Raw genomic sequence first — 18,760 nt, forward strand, 5'->3', positions numbered from 1 at the left:
ACTGACTGAGCATTCCTAGGTGACATACAGCTGGAGTGCAGGTGAATCTCACACGTTGTCCTCTCACACAGTGGAATTACTGCAAATCAAAAGGCACCATGTTCTGTCTGTCACACTTGAAAGAGATTATATCTACTTCCTTGTACGTGAGCGTTTTTAGGTTCGCCTCCACTGTAGCTTTCTGTAGGGGGGATTCTTATTATGTTTGAGTTGGCTGGATGTTGGCGGTGATGCTGAAATGGAGGAGCTGCGCCACCTCCTGGGCGACTTTGCCACTGCATGTTGCTCGTTTCAAACAATGAAATATCATCGCTTTTCTGTTATTTTATTAAAAACAGGCGTTGCATACATCAGTGTAGTTTTTACCAACGTGTGAAATAAACAAACTGGTCGATCGGCTCCAGGGATTTGTTTCTGTTTCGTTGGCATGCAGTATTTTGAAAGTATTTTATTGAAATGGTGCTTAGAAATGCTGAGAATTCCCCTTGGAAACATACAGGTAGAATCTTCTTACAAACCAATTTTTAGATACAACAAACATAATAAATATTCTTTCCATTACATAGTTTGCAGAGCGAAGCTGCTGCACGGATGTGCAAAGATCAGCGATAATCTTAAACATCTATGGTAAAGACAAAATAAAAACACCAGATCATTGCATGCTGCCCTAGCAACCATCATCTGCCTCACTTACTCATGCAGTACAGCCTCATTGTAATATCATCCCATTCAGCGCACCAGCTGTCACTAGTCCAGATTTCAGAAAAAAAAGCCCGCGTTTGAAGCGCTACTCAGGTGAGAGGATCTGACATGTGAACAGAGCAACAGATCCACTTCTACAGAGCTCGAGCTTTAGCATGGGCCTGCAGCAGGGCAGCTGTATCGGCGTGGGAACCTTGCATGGCGATGGAAAGCGCAGTTTGACCTCGCTGGCAAACAGGAAACAAAGAAAAAAACAACATTTCAGCTTAGAGTGCAACATTAATGTGACTGATTCTGGGTCCCCAGATGGTGAACCCTTGAAGAATTTGGTGATTTCCTGACTTTGTTATCATCTGATTGTTAAGTTAACATTATTTGTGTTACCGCACAAAACTGTTGGCGTTTCTGTAGGCCATATAAATTCATTTTTCCACAGTTTAATCAGTCTAATTAGTGTGGGTTTAGGTGAGACATTCTCTCACAGTCTACCTTTAAAGTACACTAAAGGTAGACTGTCACAAGCAGAAGAGAGGTTTGCCCCCGTTGCTCTTTCCCTGCCTCCACTTGCTCCGCATGGCACAGATATTGTACTGTTAGCGGATTAGCTCCTCTCAGCCCAGGGAGATTTGTCTTACTGTAGCCTTGATTAATCCTGGGGAAGCTCTATTCTGCTACATCCAGACTGTCAGTCCACTCACATCCACAGTGTGTGTCAACACATTCAAGCTTTCACGCATCTAAGCTGCTTTTCTTTGCATTCAGTGATGTGAATGCTAAGATAGATGTGCCATTTTGTTAACAAATGGAGGTGAATCATCACATGAATTCAGTGTCCTAAAATTGAATTTTAATGGGTATGATGCCCAGACTATTGTTGCATCACAACATTATGATCCAGTTCACTGTGATCCCTGAAAATGACCACAGAAAAGAGTTTGCCAGCATTGTTTCCCAGGTTACATGATGATTTGTTTGATGTGGTCTTACCTTGTCAGTCAGAGTGAGATCACACTGGCTTCTCTCCAGCAGGAGCCTTGCGATGTGCGTGTGGCCCCTCTCAGATGCGAACATCAGCGCTGTGGTTCCCTGGCTGTCCTGGATGTTAGCGTCTGCCCCACAGCTAAGCAGCAGGCGAACCATCACAACTCGGCCATGTCTCACTGCCAAGTGCAGAGCTGTTTGGCCCGTCTGTGTGGAGAGGGAGAGAGTGTGAGGCCCAGACCAAGAATTGTTCAAATCTCCTCTTTCTTCTTCAGCTTTCATTCTTTATCTTTTAGTAGTCAGTGTCTTACTAACCTCAGTTTTATAGGGACAAGCCAGCAACTCCAAAGATAGGTATACATGCATACCCAGGTCTTTCAAACTGTTCATAACAAAGCTGAATGTGCAAACCCTTTACCCCAGTTTAAGCTATTCCTGATGACATCATCTGCTTTCTCTGAATTTGAAAATCTCCTCCCAGAGCCACAGAAGACATCATACAGAAGTCTCAGTATGAACTCTGTCACTGATCATTTTGTCTTGTGTAAAATCTACCAAGTGATTCATTAATAATGGATGTGGTTAGGTATAGCTTTCCGTTCACTGCCTAGAAAATAGTACAAACCAGCACAGGGTGCTATAGGAGGGAGCTGCGCTGCCATCTCACACTGATATCCCCCTCCTCCCCTCCTCATCCCTATTACATTTGTTCTTATTGCTTGTGGTACCTTGCTGGAGCGAATGTTAATGTTGCCCTGCTCCATTAGTTTGCGGACAACTTCCATTCCGCCGGGTCCATCAGGGGCTGTCAGCGAGGCCAGCATCACAGCCGTGTAGCCAGAATTGTTCTGAACGTTCACATCGCTGACACCTGTGGCACAGGGAAGATGTCAGACGTTTTTAGTACTAACAAACGTTATATTACAATAGCTTCGACAACACGGTTACCTATATGTTACCTGTATCCAGGATCAGGGTGACAATGCTGTAGTTGCAGTGGGAGACGCTGTAATGAAGCACTGTGTTCCCGTTGTCGTCCGCCAGATTGACTAGAAAGGCCAGCAGGGAGGGTGTTTCCTTCTTTATGTGTTTCAGGTATGCAGCCACCCTGCTGGCCTCAGAGGCCTCCTCTGCTGCTGCACTGAACCAGTGCTGGAACAACACAACCAGGGCCTTCCTCTGGAAAATATATGAATAAGAACGATTCCTGGTGAAGCATGAATTTAATAACATATATTACATGTTTAGAACATTTAGCAGTCCTGCTTTAAAGAAATATGTGGTACACATGTCCTCTTTCTGAGGACAAGTTTTGCATTTTTATTGTTTAAAGTTTATCTGATAAAGACATCATATCCAGTAGCGTTAATGCTGCTCTGTGGCTGAGTAGTTGCTTTTCTGCCCACCTGTAGAATATAAAATATAAAACATTCTCTCTTTGAAGCCCCTCTGTGGGGCTGGGAAAAGCCAATATAGCAGTGCTGCAAACTGCAGCTCCTTAAATGGCACCTCATGACCAATGTTCCCTCTAAGCTGCGCGTGTGCGCAATTGCGCACTGCTGGCACGGTCAGAAAATCTGCGTTGCATACAAAAAAAATCTAACCTGAATTGAAATTAAAATCAATACTTTAACAATTCTGTTTTGCAGTGTTAGTCAGTGAGTGACTGGCTGCTCCAGTATGGGATTAGAACGATGCCACCTTATCCCATAGTCCAACCAAGAATGCGATTCACATTCGCACATACGCGGCTAATCAACGTCGTCGACAAGCTATGACAGCGTCCTTATGTGCCGACACCGGTGTTTTAGCTAGCAAAGCGGCGTGGCTGATGTGGAGTGAAGCCACGTTAATGACAACATGTAGAACCATTGGAGATGTGAGCAGGACAGACGGAACAATTGACGGAAAAAAAGTGTGGACTTTATACCAGTTTTTAAATTGTGTTGATCGGCCACGTAAAACCAGAGTTATGATAAAAATATCTGCAGTGTTTGGTTTTCTTCCTGAATACTGTCATTGTTTATATTTGCTGCGGGAAGAAACGGTAAAAACGGCGTTTTATAAGGAAAGCGCTTGAAAGCGCTCTCCGCCTGTGAGCAAAAACAAAACCCAAAAAACCCCACCCTTTCCTATTGGTTGAAAAATGTACCATGTCGACCAATCAAAAAAATGATATGGCAGCATGGCATTTAGTTGTTTAGGAAGGGGGAAGTTTTGGAGTGACGGCGATGTTTTGAGATGTGAGAGATTTGAGACGTTTAGCGCAAATCTTGTTTAGTTAGTGTGTAGTTAGTGTGTAGTGTAGTCAATAGTTTTGTTGTGTGTGTCAGAACAATGAGGCGACTGCTGAATGTCACAGGTGTTACAGGAGTGATACATCTCCTGTTGTCAGGCCTGCAGGTATCAGGCTGTTGTTCTCCTTTATCTCATAGTGGACAGAAATTATTTTCTGGAGTGGCACAAATAATTTGTGTGGCATCAGATTTGATGCAGAACAGCTGATTGTTCTGTAAATAGTTTGAAATGTTTATTTTAAAAAAAAACCCACCTTGGCTGCATTTTTAGGTAAACAGCTGCAAAAAACTTTGTTGTTTGCATAACTCAGTTACTTTTTTGAAGAAGTAACTATATAATTAATTGCCCAACATTGGTCATTATATACTGTATTTTGCAGACAGAGAGTTACAGGACTCTCTCCCAGACCACAGACTCATACTCATAAAACAATTTAGAGCTTTATATAAAAAGGAAGAAAAAAAGAAATAAAGTTTTGTTTTCAAAATTGGAGTTCAAGTTATTTTTACTTCCAATAGTGTTAACATACTAGACAGGTCATGAACAAGATTTTTTTTTAAATGGGCTAAAGCAGTTAATTAAAAGTAGTCTAACATAAATGTAAATGCTGTAATTTGATTATTTTAATAAACCATGTACAGTGGGGCAAAAAAGTATTTAGTCAGCCACCGATTGTGCAAGTTCCCCCACCTAAAATGATGACAGAGGTCAGTAATTTGCACCAGAGGTACACTTCAACTGTGAGAGACAGAATGTGAAAAAAAAATCCATGAATCCACATGGTAGGATTTGTAAAGAATTTATTCGTAAATCAGGGTGGAAAATAAGTATTTGGTCAATAACAAAAATACAACTCAATACTTTGTAACATAACCTTTGTTGGCAATAACAGAGGTCAAACGTTTACTATAGGTCTTTACCAGGTTTGCACACACAGTAGCTGGTATTTTGGCCCATTCCTCCATGCAGATCTTCTCGAGAGCAGTGATGTTTTGGGGCTGTCGCCGAGCAACACGGACTTTCAACTCCCGCCACAGATTTTCTATGGGGTTGAGGTCTGGAGACTGGCTAGGCCACTCCAGGACTTTCAAATGCTTCTTACGGAGCCACTCCTTTGTTGCCCGGGCGGTGTGTTTTGGATCATTGTCATGTTGGAAGACCCAGCCTCGTTTCATCTTCAAAGTTCTCACTGATGGAAGGAGGTTTTGGCTCAAAATCTCACGATACATGGCCCCATTCATTCTGTCCTTAACACGGATCAGTCGTCCTGTCCCCTTGGCAGAAAAACAGCCCCATAGCATGATGTTTCCACCCCCATGCTTCACAGTAGGTATGGTGTTCTTGGGATGCAACTCAGTATTCTTCTTCCTCCAAACACGACGAGTGGAGTTTATACCAAAAAGTTCTACTTTGGTTTCATCTGACCACATGACATTCTCCCAATCCTCTGCTGTATCATCCATGTGCTCTCTGGCAAACTTCAGACGGGCCTGGACATGCACTGGCTTCAGCAGCGGAACACGTCTGGCACTGCGGGATTTGATTCCCTGCCGTTGTAGTGTGTTACTGATGGTGACCTTTGTTACTTTGGTCCCAGCTCTCTGCAGGTCATTCACCAGGTCCCCCCGTGTGGTTCTGGGATCTTTGCTCACCGTTCTCATGATCATTTTGACCCCACGGGATGAGATCTTGCGTGGAGCCCCAGATCGAGGGAGATTATCAGTGTTCTTGTATGTCTTCCATTTTCTGATGATTGCTCCCACAGTTGATTTTTTCACACCAAGCTGCTTGCCTATTGTAGATTCACTCTTCCCAGTCTGGTGCAGGTCTACAATACTTTTCCTGGTGTCCTTCGAAAGCTCTTTGGTCTTGGCCATGGCGGAGTTTGGAGTCTGACTGTTTGAGGCTGTGGACAGGTGTCTTTTATACAGATGATGAGTTCAAACAGGTGCCATTCATACAGGTAACGAGTGGGGGACAGAAAAGCTTCTTACAGAAGACGTTACAGGTCTGTGAGAGCCAGAGATTTTCCTTGTTTGAGGTGACCAAATACTTATTTTCCACCCTAATTTACGAATAAATTCTTTACAAATCCTACCATGTGAATTCATGGATATTTTTTTTCACATTCTGTCTCTCACAGTTGAAGTGTACCTCTGGTGCAAATTACTGACCTCTGTCATCATTTTAAGTGGGGGAACTTGCACAATCGGTGGCTGACTAAATACTTTTTTGCCCCACTGTAACTTGGATGGATTCGATGCTGGCGTGACCACAGTGCACACGTCTGCTGTTGCTCACAGTGGTCCAAGGGGTCGCTCAGGGAGTTTGTGTGTTCGCTCAGACACGTGAAAAATTAGAGGGAACATTGCTCATGACAAATCCCTTAGATGTCTATGTTAAAATATCTGACTCTAGATCAGAAAACAAAACATGTTAACAACCTGGTCCGTTTACGAATGCAATGAATTATGGTTTAGCCTTGTTAGCAATGCTAGCTAGCTGGTGTTAGCATTGCATGATAACTCCTCCGAGCTACCCTCGTGTCTTAATTTGGTATTGTTCAGCTGCCAAACTCAAAAATCCAAAATGATAGTCAACAATCAAATGATTTACATCATTGTAGCAAGATTCAACTTTTGAAATGCAACATGTCCCAATAGAAGCAAGTTCACGGGCGCGGTGATTGCAACCCACTTCAAAACAAGGCAATGAAGTAACAAATAGAACCACAAAGAAGGAAAAAATGGTGTTGCCAGCTCTGTGCCTATTTTTTTTTTAACCTTATTAAACTCTGTTTAGTGTCTGTTCGTTCTGGCGTAAAGGGTTCTGCAGATACCTCAGTTCCCAACCTGGTACTGCAAACTGTTCAGCAGGCATTTATACTGCATGTCTCTATGTGGACAGATTTTTGTCAGCATGATAGGATGACAACCGTCCAAGATGTTTATTTGGCTGGGTTCTGAGAACTCATTTGTGTCTCTGCTGGTGTGATCACACAGTAGTGTCTATGTAGTGCACAGACATATTTTTAACGCAGTAAATGAAAGAAAAATTTCATATCTTTTTAAATTTAATCTCTAGTCTTGACTGCTTACCATGTCATCATTGGGGTTGTCCATGTTGTCCATGTGATTATTAAGGAAATGACAGGCAGAAATAAAATCTGCATTCACTGCTTCTCTGGAAGAGGAAAAAAATGTGTATATGTATGCTCAAGGAAGGTCATAATAGAGCAACAGTTCACTTTAAAACATGAGGAACATATTATATTATGATCAGATGAAATTAGCTTCCTGCGGAGTGCAATTACATCTTCCAAACAGACACCGATTGGGTGTTTGTTGAGGTCCTCTCACCTGCCTTTGGTGGTTGTTTCCGAGCCAGAGTTTCCCTCCATCTGTTCTCCTGAGGGCTGTGTTTTCATCTTGGCCGTTTTCTCTGTAGCCCTAGCTACTAGAGATACATCACCTCCATCTGTCCCCCCAAAACCTGTTCCTTCCAGTTTCATCTGTCTGCCTGGGTCAATTTGCTTCTCTTCTTCCATTCTTCTCTTCTCTGTGTCTGCATCCAGCTGGGCAGGAGCCACCTCCCTAGGAACTGTGCTACTGTTCCTCTGCTCCAAATCATCATGGACACTTTGGCTCATACAGGCCTGATTTTTAGTGGCAGTCTCATTGCTTCTATAGAAAAATGAAAGAAAAAAAAAAGAGGTACATGTTAAATGTTACAACTGCTTCTACACTTTTGGTTTGTTTTTTTATTTCGGTGACAGAGGTTGGTGAACTTATACATAGTAAATCTTGTGAATTTGCTTAATTATCTCAAACCAATGACTAGTCTGAATGTCTTATGTATGTTTAGGGGAGTCAGAGGCTGAGAACCCTTATACAGTGCATACAGAAAGTATTCACAGCACTTCACTCGTCCATTGGTCAAAATTCAACACATAATACTCCATAATGGCAAAGTGAAAAAGTGTGCTTAAATGTTTTTAACATTTATTAAAAATAAAAACCAAATATATAACATGAACATAAAGATTGTAATTATATAAAGATCTAAGGAAGGGTCCAGATACATTTCCGGACCATTAAAGTTCCCAATGAGCACAGTGGCCTTTGAAACCACAGGAGTCTTCATAGAGGCCAATGGGGTAGAAAGGTCACCTCTCTGACCAAAAACCTGATTGTCACTCTCCACAGAGCACCAGCGTTGCTCTGTGGAGAGAGGAAAACCTTCCAGAAGGACAACCATTTCCGCACCACTCCACCAATGAGACCTGTTGGGTAGAGCAACCAGTCTAAAGTCAATCCGCAGTAAAAGTCACATGAAAGCCCACCTGGAGTTTACCAAAAAACATCTGAAGGGCTCTCAGACCACAAGAAACGAAATTCTCTGGTTCACACATTAAACTTTTTGGCCCGAAAGCCAATTGTCATGTCTGGAGGAAACCAGGCATCGCTCATGACCTGGCTAATACCATCCCTACAGTGAAACATGGTGGTGGTAGCATCATGCTGTGGGGGTGCCTTTCAGCAGCAGGAACTGGGAGACTGGTCAGGGTTGAGGGAAAGATAAATGCAGCATTGTGCAGAGACATCCTTGATGATAACCTGCTTCAGAGTGCTCTGGACCTTGGACTGGGGCGAAGGTTCATCTTCCAACAGGACAACTACCCTAAGCCCACAGCCAACATAACAAAGGCGTGGCATCAGGACCCGTCTGTGACCGACTTGAACCTAATTGAATATTGCTGGAGAGATCTGAAAATGGATGTGAACAATGTTGCCTTCCAACCTGATGGAGCTTGAAAGGTTGTTCAAAGAAGAATGGGAGAAACTGCCCCAAAATAGGCGTGCCAAGCCTGAGGCATCATACTCAAAAAGACTTCAGCATGTAGTTGCTGCCAAAGTGGTTGGTGCTTCAAGAAATATTGAGCAAAGGCTGTGAATACTTTCCTGCTTGTACAGTCAAGGAGATATTTTACTTGAATTGTAATGCTGAACCAGAAAACACATTCCTTTATGGCTATTTTATTGTAGATGAATGAAATAAACATACTTGTGAGGCTTTGAAATATGGTTTATGATCACTGTGTCATTTTACAATACAGGAGCTGCCTCTTTCCTCCCCTTAACTGACAACAGGGAGTGGTACTCATATTTCAGACTTAAATCATGATGTTTTTCTGTGTCGGGACTGTACAGAACCTCAAATCAAATAACCGACAATCATAACATTTAGGGTTGCTAAAGTCAGGGAGTTATTTACTAACCCTTCTTTAACACCCCCAGAATGTAGGTTTTTCGACGTCTGGGCACATCCTTCTGTCTGCAGGATGGATTTAGAGGCTACACAGAAGACAAACACAAAGGATATCATGAAATGTCAGCATTACATGCTCCTCATTAGATTCAATGGCCTGTTTATGTTTGCATAAACCATTTCATCACTGCTAAAGCTAATTGTAATGCTGCCTGTAAATCCAAGAGCCGCCTACTCATCAGTTAAACAAAAAAACAAAACACAAACCCCATCAGTTTCCTTCTAATCCATCTGTCTCAGTTTTATGATGCAATGTCTTTTAAAGTAAATGGTGACTCAGTTTGAGCTTCAAAACTGACTACAAGCAAACCTTTTGCTTATCAGCTTCCTCTTACTCAATTTGTCATCGTCCTGGGTTTTAAAATTTTTGTTATGGTCTTGGAATTCTTCTTCTTATTTAACCTTCTTTTGGTTCTCAGTTTGATCATTTCTCTTTATTCTTGTTTGACACATTCAGTCTTAGTTCTTTGTTTCAGTTTCTGGTGATTTTCGAGTATTCTGCCTTTGGTTTATTTTGTCTTCCCCTCTTTGTCAAGTTTGCATGTTTAAGTCTATCATCTCTGTTCAATTCCTTTCTCGCTTGTGCTTTATATTGAGTTCTTGTCCTTGTCTCGTCCTCCCTGATTACCTTATTACCTTTTGTTTTTTTTACTTAGTCTCCCCGTATCGTTCCCTGAATAATAATTCCTCATGCCTCCTGGTAATTTGCTTTCCTTAGCTTTGCTTTCTGTTTTTGTACCGTGCAAACCTTTAGACTAGTCAGCATTAAATGCTGGCCTTATCTCACCTCCATCTCCTGTGTGCTACATTTGGGTTCACAAAAAAACTAACCTCATTCCATGATACATGATACAAAGGTTCATACAGCTAATGAAATGCTGTTGTTGTTAACAATTATTAGATGAAAATTATTCTTATTCTTTGCACTACACAAAGCTCTGCCGACTCACTTCCAACTTTCAGATTTGGCTGACCCTATTAAACCCAGTGGGATTTCTTATACAAAAACAATAACACTGATCCTGGCTCACTTTGACTTCAGTGTTACTATTATTAACTCTGAAATGTGGCTTCTGTTATCTTCAACTGTATAACTACCTGCTGAATCTTCTTACCGTCACTGTCTCCATGTTGTTTGTGGCAGGACATGAGGATGTCGACAAGTCCCATCATCTCCTGCTGCAGAGAGTTGACTTTGGGATCTGGGTGCTTTAGATGCTTGCCCTCTTTTCCTGATTCACTCTCTGTGCACAAACACTTCCACTGCTGCTCCAGCAGACTCTTTATCTTCTTTATGTGATGGATCACCTCAGCTGTGTCTGTACCTTCAGAAACCAGTGGACGTCTTTCAGACAATGTTGAACTGACCGCAGACTTGTGTTGCTGCCTTGTTTGATCGTTTGCATTAACCGCTCTTTTACTACTAAAGCAAGGTGCTTTATCATACTCTGATCTCACTACCGTCTCATCTCCATCCTGATCTACCACCACCCTCTCTGCACGGACCCACACCGCAGGATTCTTAATGAGGTGTTCTATCTTCTCGTCTTTCCTTTTGCTTTCCTTTTGCTGCTCCTTCAGCAGCCCTGACACTCTCTGGAGCTCCAGGCTAGTCTCGTGGAGCTTCTGCTCCAACACAGCTACTTTGGCTTGCAGGGAGGTCACTGTCAGCAGCTCATCCAGATCTGTACTAGTCCTCCACTCATGCGTAGGATTGGAGTCATCTTGGCTGACACTGTAATTTCTAGGAAATATACTGTGACTTTCATGCTGAAGTCCTCTCAATACTTTGCTATTGTGAGAGGATGTACCAGGATCTGTGGTGCCGTTCATTGTGGAGGGATGGTCACGTGGACTCAGTCCCAGACGAAGTCTTTCTCTTTCCTCCTGGAGGATGCAGATCTGCGCTCTGAGCTCAGGAATGACCCTCACTTCCATCTCAAGGTCCCCCACTCGTTCGAGGGCTTCAGTGAGGCGCCTCAGCAGACCTGAGCAGTCCTGTGGCCGAGGGCTGTCCGAAGAGTGGAACACATCTTCATATGAGATGTTTCTTCCCCCAAGGTGATCCTTTGAACTCCAGACGCTGCTGTGGTCATCTGTAGACTCTGACCCTTGTCTCAGTAAAACCGTAAGTGGCAGACTGGAGGCACGGAGGAGATGGGGTCTGATATGTTCCCCTAGAGGTTGCTCATCAAACTCCTTGATTCTGGCTTCCATCTCTGCCAAAGATTTAAACCCTGTGGGGGAAACAGGTGGCCTGTGATCATATGCCCAGGAAGTATAGCCATGATGATGATGGGCGTCTGACAATCGAGACCTGGGGCCAAGAGCTCCGGTAGATCCCCAGGGGCTCGGGCGGTAGCCACACCCAGAAGTATTGAGGTGCCTTGGTAAAGTGCTTGCGCGCACTTCCTTGCTTCTGCGCTGAATGGGAATCCTTTTGATGGTGTTCCCTTTCTCTATGTCGTCTACATATTTCAGAAAATCCAGGTCAAGTCGGAAGCCATAAGGGGTTTCCACTGAATATGGGGGCTTCTCCTTGATTCCGTTCTGTGCTGTTTTACAAGGTGCAAAATTCCCTGCAAAAATTACAAACAGTAAGTGAGCATGCATTTCAAATAAATATCAGATTCAGTGAACTTCTGAAGCAAAAAACCTTTTTCTACCATTTTGTGTTGCCATCATTTGTTCTCCTTAGTTCTCCAAAAAATGTGTTGACACATTATCTGATTGGACCTCGGGCATCTGACAAGAAAAAGGAGGACTAAATTAAGCCAACAACATATGAGAAACCTGTTTCTGCATTTTTACAAGTGGTCGAAGTGATTATTGTGTGGTTATATAATAATGTAATGAGCATATTGCAGATTTCAACATTTTGGCTCTGACATTGACTTGAGGTTTATTTGTGGTGCGTTTGGTGGCAGACTCAGTCCAAGTTTTGCGACCAGACGGAATAGCAATCATCCTTGTTTGTGCTCCACACACAATATGCTCATTCATTCACCCACATGTAGTGAGTGGATAACAAAACACAAACATTCAATTACGCCGAAGTACTTTTTCTCTCTCCCCCTCTCTTATTCTCTTCTCTTCCCAAAGTTTTCTATTTTTTCTCACACTCTTGCTGCTTCATTTCTTCCGTCCACCAGGCAGCTATTATTCAACAGTGGCAGGCCTGATCTTCACTTGATTACAGCCCTGCCATCCAGGACGAGAGCTGAAAATAGCTTGAGACTGTTTAGCCCAGCAGCTATGGCCAGCAGTGCAAAATAAACTCCTACAGACATAAATACAGACACTCATTGTTCTGACTCAATACTTTCCAGCCTTCCTTCTCTCCCTGTGCCTCCTACTAGTTCTACAGTTTTCTTTCAGAGAGTTTGTTTTTCTATCACCGAACTATCTAGAACTTCATCGTTCACCTTGGAAAGTGATGTATTTTTACAGTGCAACGCTCTACTGCCTTTTTAATATACTGGCGTGCCCTTCTCCTCTTTTATATCACTCCTCCCCCGCCTCCCTCTCTCAGCATCTCCCCCTCTTAAATCTTTACCTCTTCCCGCCTCCCACGTTTCCCCTCCTCTCTCCTGACCACCAGCCTCTGCGGCTGCTTGCTGTCCTCTTGAGGCACGGCGGCCACCAAGCCACAGCCCCAAACAATGTCAGCTATGCAGTAAACAGACAAACACCACCGAATGTCCCTGCTGGGAATTTTCACCTCTATCATTCACACACTCGTTGGTGGCCGGCAGTAAACGGCAAAGAAATGTGCAAATTGCAGACAGCAATTTTGCAGAATAAAGTCTGCTCAGTATTGTGCCATGAATAACGGATAAATCAAAGATGACATGAAACAAATTAAAAAAGCAGTGTTATTTTTAAAAAAAGAAATTACTTGACAAGTATTAACAGTGCAGGGTGCAGAGAGAGATGACAAGCAACATTCAGGGAAGGTCCCCTATCAGTGTTTGGTACTAAAGTTTAAACTGTTTTGAGCTTCGTTTCTCCGACTTTAATAGCCAAAATCTCTTGCACGAACAGAATAATATAAACTATTCCTTTTTTTCCATCATATTCAGTTCTGTTACCCTTGCATATGTCTAACCACTGTATTAGATACCAAAACTACATTATTTACTGTTATTTTCTTGTGGTTTCCATGATGTTGAGAGGACTCTTTTAGGCCTCCGTCTGACAAGTCTAAGTTTAGCTCGTACATGTGGGCGTAAAGCTAAAGCACATGTCAGGCAGTGAGACCCAGATATGTCTTCATTTTAAAGGCTAATTGAAGACCATTCTGGTGCTCCAGATATACAGAAAAATCAAGAGGTACACAAGAAATATTTCCATAAAGCTAGTGTAGCATGAATAATAGAAAAAGAGCGTGCTGATTGCAAGCAGAGACTTCGCTATTGTCTCTGTCAATCAGCGCTGAAGCACAGAGCACCTGTTACTGCAGACATCCCGATCTCTCTGTTGACTCAGTTCAAAATATAAGCTGCTGGCTCGACTTCAACCCAATGACAACAAAAAATTCTTTTACAAGTAAAGAAGTTTTAGGTTCTCAATAAGAAATGTCTGGCTTACTTTAAGAAAAATATAAGCGTTTAGTACCTGCACAGAAAGAAATTGGTGGGGCTAAAATGCACTTTTTGATTTCTTATGAGTAGGCGGACATAGCAGCGCTGTATTTAACTTAAAGCCAGAGCTGGATCAAGTGACCCTGAACGCCCCCATAGTTACGCTGCAGTAGGCCTAGACTGCTGGGGGTTTCCCATGATGCACTTTTTTTTAAGCTTCAGTTACCCTTTTGCACGCACTGTGTTTATAGACCACTCTGCATTTAATCATTAGTTATTATTATTCTTGGACTCTCTTCCCAACTTGTCATGGTAGATGGTTCTGCTAGAGGTTTCTTCCTGGGGAAAGGCAGTTTTTCTTTCCCACTGTCGCCAAGTGCTTGGTCATGGGGGGGTTGTCTGATTGTTGGGGTTTTCTTTCTATTATTGTAGGGTCTTTACCTGAAAATATAAAACACCAAGAGGTAGCTGTTGTTGTGATTTGAAATATTGGAGAAAAACATGAAAAAATGGAGAGACTTAAAATAGGTTATTACAGTGGTTGGAAGCAGCTAAATATGGTATATGTTCAATAAACAAGGTATACAGGCGCAAGAAAGAATGATTTATGCAGGATTCTGTGCAGTACCTCTCCAGTGATGTGAGAGATTTTAGAGTCACACAGAACGTCATAACTGGAAGTTACTGGTGCTAAAGGTGATTCTACAAGGAGCAAGGATACTAAAGTTTTCACAGGACTCTATACTATCCCGTCCTGTGAAAACGTTCCTTTTCATAACTGTACAGTTAAAACCTTTTTAACCTGGAGCCACGCTAGCTCTTTCCCTCCCACCTACCAGTCAAGGCTAGCTGTAGTTGAACATTTAAATGAGACTTGTAACTGTAAAGTACGGAACCCCGCAAGGGACATGGGAGAAAAAAAAAATTAAGACGGACTTTTGCGAGATCTCGCAAAACTTTTGCGAGATCCCTAGTTAGTTTTGCGAGATCTCGCAAAAGTTCATCGTACTTTTTTTTTCTCCCATGTCCCTTGCGGGCTCCGTAGTAAAGTAATTATCTCCAAAAATGTCAAACTTTTAAAAACTGCATGTAGAATATTAAGCAATAGGAATGCCAGTTTTAGATGCTTTATTTTCAGTTTTCGAGCAAACAAAGGAGCTTCACACTGCTTGTTGTTGCCCGCAAGCCGTCCATTTTTACGCATAAATATAGACCCGAACATTTCTTCCTCACCAGGTTACCACAGAGGAAACAATATAGCAAAGTTAGGGTTAGGCATTTCCCAGGAGCCACTGCCCAACTCTCTCCACATTTCTGTGGCATAGGTTTTAATTGTCTGCGCCTGGAGGAGTAGGCCCACCTCACAGGAAACCCACGAAATGAAATGTAAAATATTTGCTTTACCCCAAACAGGCCCCAGCCGAACAGCAGTGCACAGCAGTCCTGCTACCTCCGCACATAATGAATTCAGTCCAAAGTCAAGCATTGCAATGGGCTCAAATTTTCTTAAAAATAAAATAAAAAATCAAGGCCTCCTTTATGTTCAGCTCTTGTTGTTTTTCGGCTGGAGGAACGCCACATTCTTCTCGCACAGCTATTTTCCTTTTACTTCAGTTTCTTTTTATCCTTGTGTGCCCACAACAGCTGCTCCCCTCCTCTGGGTGAGTGCGTCCACTCTCATACAGACCTTAAGGCTCTCCCTGCATCAGCATAAACCTCATAATCACAACATGTCTGTCCACAGCATTCTTTACCAAAACCACAAGTTCAGTGTTCACTCATGATGTCAAATGGCTGCAGCCTCCCTATGTAGCAGCAGTAAACTGGACTAAAAGCTAATTTATTGTTGAAAGTAACAGGTCAAGATTTGCGGTTGTCATAGATGATAGCAAAACATTTCACCAGGCTCATCTTTAGCCATGTTAATCATGTGACTCTCTAAGGATGGTTACTGTTTCTCTTCAGAAATATTGAGGCAACGTTTTGGTGGATTGTTATATCCCCAGAGGAAGTGTCCTGTGTTTTTTGTAATATAGTGCAATATGATCAAGGTGATAACAACTGTTAGCTTGTTAGCATCTGGTTCAGACAATGCTCCGCCTACAAGCTGCTGAGCTGCTGCAATGGAGTCCATCTATTACTTATGGAATCAGTCCATGCATTTATGTTTTCTTGGGTTACTGAATATTACAGGAGTGGGGACCTCGTAGTCACATTGCCACCGACAACACTGTATTGCACACATTTTGACACAATTGTACTGCATACCAGGATACGAATATTTGTGAAGATTTAGGTGTTTCCTTACCTGTTAATAGTGAGATTAAATAACTTCAAACCATAGCTTTCTCCGTGCACTGAACCTATAACCTGTGTCTCTTTGCTTCTTTACTGTGTCTGTATATATGTGTCCACATGTTTTACTGTCTATGCTGTGTTCCCGGAAAAAGTCCTTCCTCTCCTCTAGTTTTTTGGCTGTACAGCCTGTGGTTTTTCCAACTCATAACTCTAACCCTCATCTTCTCTTTGGAGCTGATTTAGGAAGCAAAGCCAAGTGTTTGGGCTCAACCCCCTGAATCCCCCTCCCCATCCTATGTCTCCCTATTGCTCTGTTTTCCCTGTTTCTTTAAAACATTTTTCACTGTCTCCTCAAAGTGTTCCTAGAAGTTTTTCAGGTTCTGTGATATCCCCTCCCATATGTTTTGTTTTGGTGCTTTTGAACCGCTGGACTTGCCCTGTTCCCATTCCAACAGCACCAGGGTCAGGGTTTCAATGAGTTGCAATGTGGCATTCAAAGCCTCACTGGATGGTATGTGGAGCCAAAGCACATTGGATAAAACAGTTGCCTGGAGCCTCACGCAAGGAAAAAACAATGATATGCTAACATAAGAAGGTTAAAATAGAAACATGGGCAATGCGGGCAATGAGTTTGTGTCTTCATTGCATAAGTAAAAGTGTAATAAAATAAAAGCGACATTTAATCTTTTGAATGCAAAGATGTTGTCCTGAAGAGCTGTTTAGTATTCTTACTTGACCCAGAAGTCCACTCCACACCATTTGTTAAATCCATTTAGAGTCAAAAGCTTTTCTGACCCTGAATTTAAATCAGCCGGTCCCTGATCGAAGACATTCAAGGTCATCTTTCTGCATCTCGGCTTTGATTAACTGTCTGATCCAACAGTCCTCAAATGCCTGCAGATATGGGATGAATATTATATCTGAGCTTACCTTGTGGCATGTTGAGCAGTTTCCCCCACTCTGTACCGCTGAACTGTGGGAGTGATTGCCAGATAGTCCACTACCGTCTGCTCTCAGCTAGTTCAGCCTGTCTGTCTCCTGAGAAGGCAGGGAGGTGCTGTCAGGGAGAGTGGCATGCCGCGGCTATTTGGTAAATGCCAACGTGCAGCCCTTGCCATAACAGAAGCTGGGTTTACTTGTGTGTAAAAGGGAGCAATGAGCAAGGAGGAGCTTGTGAACATGCCTCCTGTCCAACTAGACTGACAAGTGGGAGGCTAGACATAGACGATCACACCCACTCCTCCAGACAGCAGCCAATAGAAGTTCAGAGGTGCAGCCGACTGGGAAAGACAGCTGCTCCTTTGGAACCCCGGTGACAACACGTCAAAGTATGGAGCTTCTGGTAAGAAATGAGAGAAAGTACTAGTCACCTTACTGTGTCACCATGTAGAGTCTCATAGACCTCCCTCTTTGAGAATGTGAAATTCTACCCAGTTTTATGTGATCTGTGGCCTCTATAATCTGGTAAACACTGGGCGAAGCACAGGGCTTGGTGGCATTCACGGGGGTTAAGTCTCTCAGCGCATACCTCTCGTTCTGTAGGGATCCTCTTTCAGCCTGTTACTAGCATCTTCTTCTGAGAATCACCATCACATTGCGAAAATGGTAAACAGGCAGGTATTTGTACAACACTTTCTACACAGAGTGGCCCAGCAGAGCCCTTTTTCATCCCTTTATTTTAGTTAAGAGAGAAATACCAACATCTCAGTGACTGCTTAACTTTCATAGTCATCAGAGAATAAAAACTAGGACCACAGATGCTCCAAGAATGAATTCTTTCTGAGAAATATCACAACATTTTCTAAATTCATATGGTATCCATGACCTCTATAACTATTTTATAGGTATCCACTTGTAGTTCTGAGAAGATGCATTCTAAAGTGTTAACAGGGTTATAATTAGAGATGGCACAATACCACTTCTTTATGTCCGATATCATAAAATTGGATATCTGCCGATATCGATATGAATCCGATATAGTGTGTGTTTTAATCAAAAAAACAGTTTTTTAATATCTTGCTGCTTTTTGTATAAGTTCATACTCAAGTTAAAAAAAAAACAACACCACTAAAGCTATTCTGTTTTACCTGTATGTAAAAAAATACACTGCACCCAAAATATTTCATAGTTCAGCAATACTGATCAATCTAATAAAAAAAAAAAAAAAAAGGGAACCACGCACCCTCCACCTCATGATGCTTAATTGACTTAATTAACTTTAATTTGATGCAGTGTAAAAAAAATGCACAGAAATCATTTTCCAAGAATAATTAAATAGATTCAACATCTTTCTTCAACAGAATTGCAGACTGCACAGATTGTACCTTCCCAAAGGAAAAAGTACTATAGCTTACTAGGGTATATTAGACTTAATAGTTACTATATACAATAATGGACTTCTATACATTTTACATCAGATTAAAACTTGGGTGTAAGATTTGGATAATTATTTATTAAAAGCTAGACATTTTAAATGAGAATAAGAAAGAAAAGTATGTCTTTGTGCCCCCTTTTCCCTGTTAGCCCCCTGGCTAAACTTTGCTAGATCAACCCCTGCACAGTTACCAGCC

The 18,760-nt window shown here is 42.3% G+C and overlaps 1 protein-coding gene across 4 annotated transcripts; it reads right to left on the bottom strand.

Annotated features, from left to right (window-relative positions):
- Positions 1-432: 432 nt before the first annotated feature.
- On the bottom strand, positions 433-17,352 carry LOC146554004 (KN motif and ankyrin repeat domain-containing protein 4-like). 4 transcript variants are annotated; one of them, XM_085255275.1, is made up of 10 exons: positions 17,121-17,352; positions 11,976-12,054; positions 10,425-11,888; positions 9,260-9,335; positions 7,341-7,661; positions 7,080-7,164; positions 2,643-2,862; positions 2,412-2,554; positions 1,690-1,890; positions 433-929 (listed from the first exon to the last, which is right to left on the bottom strand). In XM_085255275.1, the coding sequence occupies exons 2-10, from the start codon at positions 11,992-11,994 to the stop codon at positions 837-839; spliced, it is 2,622 nt and encodes an 873-aa protein (XP_085111401.1). In that variant the 5' UTR covers positions 11,995-12,054; positions 17,121-17,352; the 3' UTR covers positions 433-836. The 4 variants fall into 4 exon arrangements, with proteins under 4 accessions (XP_085111401.1, XP_085111399.1, XP_085111400.1 ...); XM_085255273.1 differs by having other exon boundaries at positions 7,341-7,664; positions 17,121-17,351; XM_085255274.1 differs by lacking the exon at positions 17,121-17,352 and adding an exon at positions 15,297-15,350 and having other exon boundaries at positions 7,341-7,664.
- Positions 17,353-18,760: the final 1,408 nt, after the last annotated feature.

Source organism: Mchenga conophoros, linkage group LG18 (genome assembly GCF_057382185.1).
Source record: "Mchenga conophoros isolate Kocher_MC1m ecotype Shallow Benthic linkage group LG18, M_conophoros_male_GT1.1, whole genome shotgun sequence".
In the NCBI taxonomy this organism is placed as follows: Eukaryota; Metazoa; Chordata; class Actinopteri; order Cichliformes; family Cichlidae; genus Mchenga; species Mchenga conophoros.